General features: G+C 44.2%; 1 protein-coding gene across 2 annotated transcripts; it reads right to left on the bottom strand.

Annotated features, from left to right (window-relative positions):
- Positions 1 to 3,149: 3,149 nt before the first annotated feature.
- LOC110975049 (protein arginine N-methyltransferase 1-like) lies at positions 3,150 to 9,769 on the bottom strand. 2 transcript variants are annotated; one of them, XM_022227145.2, is made up of 10 exons: positions 9,661 to 9,769; positions 8,559 to 8,747; positions 7,785 to 7,940; positions 7,364 to 7,427; positions 7,052 to 7,194; positions 6,455 to 6,542; positions 5,873 to 5,988; positions 5,231 to 5,381; positions 4,757 to 4,878; positions 3,150 to 4,402 (listed from the first exon to the last, which is right to left on the bottom strand). In XM_022227145.2, the coding sequence occupies exons 1-10, from the start codon at positions 9,721 to 9,723 to the stop codon at positions 4,319 to 4,321; spliced, it is 1,176 nt and encodes a 391-aa protein (XP_022082837.2). In that variant the 5' UTR covers positions 9,724 to 9,769; the 3' UTR covers positions 3,150 to 4,318. The 2 variants fall into 2 exon arrangements, with proteins under 2 accessions (XP_022082837.2, XP_022082838.2); XM_022227146.2 differs by lacking the exon at positions 9,661 to 9,769 and adding an exon at positions 9,287 to 9,420.
- Between the last annotated feature and the right edge of the window lie 840 nt (positions 9,770 to 10,609).

The following is a 10,609-nucleotide window of genomic DNA, read 5'->3' as shown; positions in this document are numbered from 1 at the left end:
TTCGATCCCACATTATCGATTCCTTATACATTTGCTGCTCATTATTAATCATGTATATATACATGAGCACAATTACAACATGGTTTATACATGGTTTAAAAATGGTTGAAAATGGTTTATAAGAGCGATCTGTGGAAGGCAGAACAATGCAATAACAAAAAAGAACATTCAGAACACATTTTCAAGATGTTAATTATATATAATTCAGAACAAAACTGGCTATTCTAAATGCAAAAGAGTAAAAACCTGTGTTCCTTATGAAACCACTCAAGGAGTGAAAATGCGAGCAACTGAAAAGAGTGAGATTTCCGCTCTTCCAAGGATCCACAGGATTCAAGGGGACAACTCAAACAAGACTTGGGGAGAGATTTTAGATCCTTTAGAGTGGAATTCACTCCTTTTGAGTGCCTATTTTACCCTTTCTGGGTGGCTTTTATTTGGAACTTGCCTTTACGGAGGGTGATCTGAGTTTTTTCCAGTTCTTTTCTGCATTACAAGACTAGAGGACGTAGAAAACATGGCATGCTCCAACCCAGTCGAGCTAGGACAGTCTCTCACCAATAAGCTTTTTGTGATTCAATTTGAATAAAATCTGGTACACTGAGTTCTTTAAATTCACGTGAGCACAATTGGAATTCTCCATACTAAAGCCACTGTTGATATACTTCGTGATTCGGGGCAAGCTTTTCCTTAATTACATAAGAGACGCCTTGCAACAATACACTGTTCTCAATGGATAAGAAGGGTACAAAGGAACCAGTCCATTCCAGAGATGGTGGTCGCTATGCAAAAGCTTGCCCCGAATCACGAGGTATAGCAACAGTGTCTTTAGTCTGGGGAATTCAAAGTGTTATGTTTATGTGCAATCAGATAACTCAGTTTACCAGATTTTGTTCAAATTTAACTCGCAAATAGCTTATTCCCCTCTAAAATTAATCCAGAAATTCTCAATGGAACGCATTTCACGAGGTCATTATTTTGTACCCAGGTCTATAAGAATTCGCTGGATCTACAGATTGGAGTTTTTACTAAACATCATTGCTAATTAAAAGACTGACTGAAGTCAAACCTTGTAGTAGCATATTAATAGCGTAATTAAGAAAAAAAAGGAAAAACCATACCATGGTATGTTTTTGTTTCTTTTTTTGACGTTTGGGCGCAGATTCCTAAATCTAGCTTAATGTGAATGACAATTTTAAACACTGGGACTTTCAGCTTTATGAAGTAAGCAGTTCAAATCGTCTGCCGTTCCAAATAAATACAATTAAATTAGGGGGTTGATGGCGTGGTCACACAAATCCAAAGGGGGTCCTCCTTGCCCTAATCTTTTCATTTAATTAATAACTCTGGTTCGAATGATAATTGGACAAAGAGGTCTTACATCGCAAGTACTTCTCCCGGCTAATGCCACATTGAATGATCCCGCCTTGTGCGCCACAACTGCGTGCGTGCGTTTCAGACTTCAGTGCACGAATGTCTACCAATCACAACCGGTCAGAATACCATGGGACGGGGGGGGGGCGAATGGACTGCTCTAAGATGTGTCTACTGCCCAAAACGTGGCGGTGCAATCTGGATAACATGATGCACTACCGTCGAGACAGCTCCGACTACGCACGTAGGCATTTTTTGAAATGTGCTACAACATACACGTACAATGTACACGAACTCTCCAATGAAGCATACTTGTGATGTATCCACCATAGGCGTCGCCAGGATTTTTCCTGGGGGGGGGAAGAAATTTAAAAGGAGGGGAGCAAAGCACTTAGCAATTAAGAACTGACAGGTAGATCATAAAGGAAGGTCAGTTTTGAGGGACTTACTTTTATCTCCCAAGAGGTGGTGGTGGGTAATATTCACAACACCCCACAAGACCCCCAGATAGAATTCACGGAAATCACAAGCTAATCAAATGAACTGAAACAGAGGCGTTCCTTTATCATTGTTCACGTTGTTACGTGTGACTGATCTGTCTTGCGTTCGTCTCAGGCCCCACCCAATCAACTACTCCAACACAGAATGCAAACAACTTTCAAAATGGAAAAACAAAAAACCACAATAACTACAAGTCACGGCCTTTTTTCCCCTTTCAAGGCAGCACACGCCCAAAGATTTAATTAAAAGGACTGTAACTATACAAAGAAAACGTTAACAAAAGAAGATAACACACATGATATTAAATTACGGTTAAACTTGACACTTGAACGCGACTCTCAAGATTCTGCAAGGTAACCCCCAAGGTTTTGCGTAAACTGCAAAGAATCTTGTTGGACTCGGCATAGTAAGGGTTAATTAAAAAACAAGAAATTTCACGAGTCCGACACATTGAGCTTTATTACCTGGAGCACGGCTGGTAACCGGGGGACAACGGCATGCACGCATGAAAAAAACGGGCTTTACAATAAGAGAATGCACCACTGTCTGTGACTTTCTGTGTAAACCACGTCACTTGTCTTTAAGGAATCATTTCAGACACAGGCCTGTGATAGACTGTAGCACTTCTGTTAAAGGATAACCTAGGTTTTTCAGGTCCGCGATCGACTGTCAGACAACTGACAGTCATCGCGGAGAACGACGACTACTGCAGCTGTGAATCTGATCTGACTTTGCGATGATCAGTCTTAAATTCCTGCAACGCTTATCTTTGAACTGAAACAAGCCCCGTTCGTATCGGGAACAAATTCTGTTCTGCCGAGAACGACTAGGTAACGCTAGGTACTGCAGGACATAAATGCTAGGAGTGCTGGCCAAGCAAATACCCATTACAGAACAAAAGAACTGACACCAAAGATGGCTACCACGCCAAGCCTCTATTATGGACATGGCTATATTTTTAAAATGTAGATAACCCCTCCCCCAGGAATTTGCAAGGTTTAACTGTCCTGATTCTCTGGTTCAATTCTCAACTTGGTATACTTTTAAGAATTTACTTCTACTTTCAATCAAAAAAGTGTGAACTTTGAATTGAACAACTTGATGAACTGGGATATTTTTTTTACGACCACAAGCACAAGCTGGGCGGGCCAAATTACAAAGCCGTTAAGAACATCATGTACGGAAGCGTACCAATATATTTCATTAATTTGGAATTATTCAGACTTCTTGAACTTGGTGCGGCAATTAGTTACTTATTTGTCTACATTTTGGGGGGGGGGGAACAATTTGTTAAAGAACGGGCACTTTGAGGGGCGTAAGAATAACGTGTAATTCACGAAGAGTTTGGTTACAAGTTGAAATCCCAGATAGGCCTCCAGTTTAGAAATTAGAAATGTGGTCCCTTCAAACACACTGTGCGCGCTGTGCCCAGCAAAGACATAATTCTCTCACAGCAGTTTTCTGGGTTTTTTTTAAATCAAGTCTGGCGCCCAGACCATCCGATGTTGTTTTTACTGCCATTGGGATCAGCTAGTCAAAGCAGGGATTGTACGCCCAAATAGACGGGACCCCGGGTTGAGAAGTTGGCAGGACCTCAGACTTAAGGGCACTGGTTGAGGTGTACCATGGCCCGAAATTGGAGGCAAGGCACACAAAAAATGAAATAACTTGGAGGCGTATTTATAAGACAACATTAAGCATACTTCTGCCTTCTACAGTCTTGGATGATCACATATAGGCAGTCATGTATCCAGTGTTCATGTTGCATGGCAAACGATAAATGTACACCACTGACAGAATTAGAGCATTTCCTTGTCTCGTCAAGAGGTCTGTCTTGTGTTAACCCCGAGCCCCTGAGACATTCTTTGCTGTGCTAGGAACCTTCCGGACTTCACCAAGAATCTACCAAAGTGACACTTGAATCAGATGGCATCATAGCCCTGCGCAAAATAACTACGGCAAGGCAGCTACAAGACTGAATTCATAGATTTCTGACAATAAACACCGAGATGCCATTTTGACAGATTTGGAAATGGTATATCGTTTTGTTTCTTTTGGAGAGAAAGAAAATGTCTGAAAACATTTCCCTTCCCGTGCCAGAGGAATTTGCAGGATTGAGGTAGGCAGAGCCCAGCCACAATCAACTCCACCTGGGGCCTTAAGTGTCCCTGAGATGCAAAAGTTCTCCGCATTTGCCGTGGTTTCCTTCGAAGGGAAAGGGGTTTTGCAAAGCTCGGAAGGTTTCCCGGAAACGGGCAGAATTTTCAGTTTTCTTTTCAAGCAATGACGCTGTTAATCAGCAACCTGAAGCTCTGAGCACAGAAATAAGGACAAAAAAAAAGACAGGTACGCAGACTGCCCCCTATAAAAACGGCACCTGAGCAGATAGGGTAATAGGTGCTTCCCCTTCCTCCATTCCTCTGTGAAGCCCCACCCCCAAGCCCTACCGCATGTGGTACTGAAGGGTTTGTTTCATCTGTGAGAGCTCTCCTTCAAAGTCCAGCTCTATTGTGAAGTCCAGATCTCGCTGCAGAAACAAAACGAACGACAAGACGCAAAAAAGCGTCAGATTAACGGTGGGAGTCTCGGGGCAATGAACGCTTCGGTTCAAGCACGGTTAAAGCAACCCCGCCCGGGTGATGGATGGTTTGCATTATCGAATTGGGTCGTTTGGAACCAGGCTCTGGGCGTGGTCTCAGTGCTGGTTGTCAGTAGCGAATTTCACTGAACAGTACCGAGGGTACGATTCAGGTGGTAATTGAACAGGAAGTCACTGGCTGCCAGCATTGTTAACCAACAGCAATATGACGAGATTTTATACAACAGGTTAAATGCAAATCATGGGTATTCATATTGTTTTTGACCGGTACCCGGCACTCACGTTGTTTTTGACGTTTGGCTTCATGGACAGGACACCACTGACAGTCTCCCCCCGCTTCACCGTGATGTAATCATCAATGTAGAACACTGTCTGCTTCCAGTGAGTGTAGGGGGCGTCTGGTGCTGCAATGAGGACGCAAACAGCAGTCGGGTTGGGTTTTTCATTTGGGCTATGATTCCTTGAGGGGTTGTGATTCTTCAACAGTTACACATCTAAATTGGGAACAATACGTAACTGGGAATAGCGATATCTGCACAGGGAACGGCTCGCAGCTGGAGAATGTGCTTGACTGTGTCCGACTCAAGTGGCTGTGGCTGACAGTGATGCATACACCTATGGGATGTGGCTGCACTCCACTAACCACTGGCTGCCATAGACACGCACGTTATTTCAAGTCATAGCCACAACTTTTAGACACGGGGGGGGGGGGGGGTTGACCGAGGGAAAAAAGAGAAAGCAAGAGGCGAAACTTACAGGTGGAGAACCCTATCCGTTTATGGCACATGCTGAAGTCGATGTTGAAGTAGGTGACCAGGGCCTGGATGTAATCGTTACGCTGGACGGTCAGGCAGAAGTTGGATGTGAAGGTCAGGTCATCAATTGTCACGGTATACATATCGATCTCCTGCTCATCGAAAAGGCCAAGACAAACATAAGTCAGTTTCTGAAGATGTTTGTTTTTGGGGGGGGGTTTAAATCTTTAAACCACACCCCATAAGTACCACTAAAACCTTATCATCTGTATTATCGCCCAGTTTCTTCACAATACAACAAAAGGTTTTGTAGAATTTGTAGGATTGAGGAAGGTATACTCTATAAACTGTCACATTAGATGGGGTTAAATTAACCATGTCAGGTTAAAGAGGAGATCTGAAATGAAAAACACTCCTCCAAACTACTCACTGACTGGAAAGACCTAATATGTACAAATCTAAACGCGCACCTGACATGCCGATCCCGGCAGATCTTTCTATGGGGGATAAAAATACCGCGCTGAACACCACAGACAGTTTGAAGAGCAAAGAGGCTGACACTGGCTTCTTGTGCAGCGTATTATTTCGGAGGAATTGGGGGCAGGACAAAATCGCCAACGGGGTGAGGAGGAACGATTCTTACCTTGATGAGGAAGGTGTTAGTCACCCTCTGCTTGGGGTCCACCACGTCTACCAACGGCTCGCTGATAGCAATGTCCCTGATGCAGCTCATGTCAAAGCCATACACGTTGTCCCACCCTGACAGAACAAAACGGGAAATATCCCTCGTTGAAAAAAAAAAGGGGGGGACTTCTCCTTTTCTAGGAACAGGGAACAAAAAAAACAGCACGACGCACAAAGTCCGGACATCAAAACTTCTGAATGTTTAACCACATGCTGCTGGGTGCTTTTAAAAATGCAGTGCACACATACCGGTGATTTTCAGGAATCCAATTTTTCACCCCCCCCAAACTGGAGGATTGAGAAGGTTCCCCGGCAAAAATAGCCAAGGGGGGTTCAGGTTAACCCACCGAATGCACACAGTTTCCACTTTACTGTAGCGTCAGGCCAATCCCATGCCAGCTGTTCAGTGGCTGCAGCTCCCCCATTGGCACTGACGCACAAGAATCCACATCCGCAGCCAGATTTGGCACTTTTTCATATTTGACAAGACAATCTTGCCCTTCAACATAACCTCTGTCAGAAACACAGTTTCCAAACTCACAGTTAATCTTTTCGTCTTTGTACTGCCTATCCTCGATGGCTGTGATGTGAAGAGTCGCCCTGTCTGGAAATATTAACCCTCCTCTATTCTGCAATTCAAAAACGCCAAAAAAAGAAAAGAGGCTTGTCAAGAAAAGAAAATTCCACTCATAAAAAGCAAATAAAAAAATTCAATCCGAAAACACTAAGGCTACTTTGCAGTTTATAATAGACTAAAATTTTGTTGGATGTAACAAAGCCGTCCGCAAATGCAAGAGAGAAATTCTGTGTGTCTCTAAACACTCCAGGATGTTAGGTACTTTTCTCTGCTATAAGAAATAAGCAAAACAAAAACAAAAAAAAAAAACCCTAAAATTTTGTGCATATTCTGTTAAAAACTGGTCACCTGAATGCTGCACCAGTCGCTTAGCAAAAAACTGGCGGAGAGCCAGTCACGACCAATGCTTAGGGATGGCCTTTTGCCTGGTAACCCGTTTGCAGTATTTTCCCACACCTAGCAAGCTTCGGTGCTCCGGCACCAGTATAAAATTGAACCTCAAAATGAGTAGCATCCTCACGTGGTCACTGTGTGGAGTGTGCGCCGCCCCCCCCCACTTACCAGCCACTTGTCTCGCGCGAATAGTACTGTGTTGAGCATGGACTCGTAGAAAAGGCAGTACCCCATCCACTCGCTGATGATGATGTCCACTTTCTCCACCGGCAGGGTCACCTCCTCCACCTTGCCTTTGATTAACGTGATCACTGGTGGAGAGGGAAAAAAAATCACGGAATTCAGCATTCCGATTTTTCCGGATCCACCAAACCTCTCGGTCATTTTTCAATGGATTGGAAGGGAGCGGGGGAGAGCTTGGCGGTCAGATTATTTCACGAGGAGAAAAACCGTGAGGGGGTCCTTTTGACAGCCACTTACCGTCTTCCATTTTGTTCGCTTTGACGATCTTCATGGCGTGGTCAATGATGTTGGAGCACTCAATCTGAAATTGCGGACGCATCACAATGTGAGAAAACAAGAAGCTCAACCAGCTATGACAGATTTTCAAAATGGAATAACCCTAATCACCCCAACCCAGATAATAACTGTTAACTTCAGCGTCCTGCTTGTAATTAAAACTTCTAGGTCCCTGGTCTGAACGTTCTTCGTTTTCCTTTCTCAGTAAACGAGGTCCCTGTTTTAATGAGGTGATTTGTAAACTCAAGAGGACCTTGTGATGGGACTTGACTGTACCCTGAACGGGTAGGATAAGTTCTATGTACACATTAGCGCATTACAAGTCAACCAGAGAAGGGCCGATCGTCAAGACTTGCTTCCCCGACAGGGTAGGCATACTTACCCCTATGACCTGTGCCGCGCCGGCCTTGACGGCAAACATGGAGAGGATCCCCGTCCCGCACCCCACGTCCAGCACCGTCTTGCCCTTGAAGAGGTGCTTATTGTGCCACATGGCATTGCGGTAGGTCAAGGTTCGCACCTCGTCTTTCAGCATCTCCTACAGATGGGATGGAGGTTAGGCCAACTCAACTCTTTTCAAGGAAGTAATGTACACCCCCCCACCTTCGAAGATGACGCAGATCGGAGGAGTTTGTTTTGACTGAGAGCCTGGAGCCCACACGAAGCTTGAACACTCCATTATAAACTTGGTTGTGGGCATGCTCTGTGCCTACACGCTCAAAAAAAGGTATACGCATACAGACCAAAGAGTCATCGCTGCTATCTCACAATGTACCAGCTCTGGTTTACGGCCAATCTAGCCAACAAAACACACCGGAACTTTCAAGGGGCAAAAAAGAAACCAGTAAGGACAGGCACATGTACTGTGGATGTTCTTGGTTCGATTCCGGGAGGGATTTTTTTTTTCTTGATTTCCGCTCATTTTTCAGGTTCTTTCTTGTTGCAAGAAATAAATTCAAGTCCTGAAGTATATTTCACTGTGAAGGGAAAAAAACTCACTCCAACCCATTCTGAAGCAGGTAATACCATAATTGATTTCAGCCCAGTGCTGAATAAGGTCATTTCTCTGTGAAAGCCTTGTTTGTTACCGGCGGTGAGAGTAATTATGAGAAAGATTTACACAACAGCACCGAGGGTTGAGAATTATTGGACCCACCTCGTGGATTCCAAAGTGGGCGTATGAGTCAAAGTAGTAATCTTTGGACGTCATCTCCTCCAGCTTCGGCTTCTTCTCCGTGTGCCCTTCCGTGTCCCCTTCCGTCCCCCCGTTCACCAGGGGTTTTAGCCCAGGCTCCGGCTTGACTATAACCTGACTCGAAACGCTTGCCATATCGGACATCTGTGCCTGTGATGTTGGACCAAAGACACCAGCTGAGTATGGACGCAAAGGTGGTTCATGGCTCGACTAGGACTGTAATGCTTACCCGTCTCTCCCCAGGGCAAGAATAACCCTAACCCTACTCATAATCCTCCAAAATCCTTTGGGTGATTTTGGAGGATATTGGAGCACTGAAATTTGGGGGGTGAAAAGTTGGATTCTCCCTCAATCCTCCAAATTTCTTGAAAATGTTACTTGGAGGTGTGCCTACTGCCACAATCCTTCAAAATCCTCCCGGCATTTCCTGTCATTATGTTGAGGCAGTGCGAATGGCATTCTCGAGCAGTGCGGTTGATTCAAAAGAAATGTCAGGCTAAATTTATGCAAAAAGGCCCTCGTGGGTTAGGGTTAATAAATGGCAAAGCGGACACTATGCTTGGACGGGAGGCCAAGAATACAGACTTGGCCACACGCGGACCATTACGCTAGCCTAGTATGCCTAGCCATTTGGAGAACCACTTGGAGAACTCGAAGGGAGTTCTCGAAGTATGGCAGCAAAGGCTTACTTTGATTTTCTGCAGTGCCTTCCATGTGCAAGGAGTATCACGGAGTTAGTGATTTCGCGTTCTCGAAGCAACCCTGAGTGCCACAGCCACGCATGACAGCCAGCTTATGGCCGCGCCAAATGCACATTGCACCTGTACATAGCTACGTGCGAAAACCACTGGAGTTCGCACGTGACAAACGCACAGAAAAGAACGCGGGCCTGCTGCCAGCGCTGGTCTCGTTCAGAGCTTCGCTGTCGGCGCTAGTCAGAACTTCACGTGATGAAAAACGACCAAAAATTGATTTCAATATTATCTACAATATCATGCATAAAAGATTAAGTCTAGCAACTGGAAACTTGATTGCAAAGAAAGAGCCTAATCAGCCTCTTTACCTCCATCGTCTCAGCCATGCTGGGCAAAATGCTTTCTTCTCGTACCGTTTGTGTACACGTCATTGAAAACTGTACTCACAACTAATGCATATTCAAAACTCTTGTTATCACGAAAGAAATTCCTGTTAGCGGTCTAAGAAAGGAGAGAAGTCCACTGGGATTATTCAGAATTTCTAACTCAGTCGAAGCATGGAGCCATGGTCGAAGTCTCCATTTTCCTGATAACGGAGAAATCTTCTAAAACTTTCAGCTACATTTTTACTTATTTTTTTCTGAGACAAGACAGCATTTCCAATGTGTCGGAATTATCTCATCTTCTGATTAATTGTTTTATTTGTTTGTACTTGCAGCAACATTTATTTATCCGAGAAGAGCAGAAGAGGGCGTGTTCAGTTTTTGGCACAACCAATTCCTTACACTGAGTATGCATAACGAATTTATTCCTTAATGTATGGTCTCTGCGTACGTGCAGAATACGTGCAAGATAAGAACCCGCTTGGAAAATTTACTGCCATCTCTCTTTCTTTTGCCTCTTGGGGGTGCCCTTCAACTCGGGGTGGATATCCAGCCATAGAGGGAAAAGATACAAATATGTCAATAAAAACAAACAACATTTCTAATGAAGCAGCAGTAAACTTATATTCAACCAGGTGCAGTTCTAGGGGGTCTCGAGTAGCTTTCGCCCTGCCCCCCAAAAAATACAAAATAAAGAAATATTTTAAAAAGTTAAAAAATAATGGATTCACAGTGGCCAAGGTTAAAAGGTAGCATCACGCGTACGAAGGTGTCTGGCCCCTCTCAAAAATATTGGCTCTAAAACAGCCCCGGCATTCAAACCCCTTTTTAAAAAAATGAGATATGCAGAAACAAACACTCTTATTGAGAACAAAATTTATACGAAGATCTTATGCATAAAAAATTGAAGTACCATTCTTTCGTTTCCGTCTGT

The sequence above is a fragment of the Acanthaster planci genome, linkage group LG20, assembly GCF_054643075.1.
Source record: "Acanthaster planci isolate LZ-2023a linkage group LG20, COTS_SCS, whole genome shotgun sequence".
NCBI lineage: Eukaryota > Metazoa > Echinodermata > Asteroidea > Valvatida > Acanthasteridae > Acanthaster > Acanthaster planci.
The sequence above is the reverse complement of the archived record's forward strand: the minus strand, read 5'-3'. Positions and strand labels throughout refer to the sequence as shown.

Bases quoted from the DNA above. Each gene is read 5' to 3' on its own strand.
- LOC110975049 (XM_022227145.2), bottom strand. From the start codon at position 9,723: ATGACGTGTACACAAACGGTACGAGAAGAAAGCATTTTGCCCAGCATG. The intron at 5,382-5,872 runs GTAAGAATCGTT...TTCGATGAGCAG, and splicing joins CTAACACCTTCCTCATCAAG to GAGATCGATATGTATACCGT. The intron at 4,879-5,230 runs GTAAGTTTCGCC...TCCTCATTGCAG, and splicing joins ACGGATAGGGTTCTCCACCT to CACCAGACGCCCCCTACACT.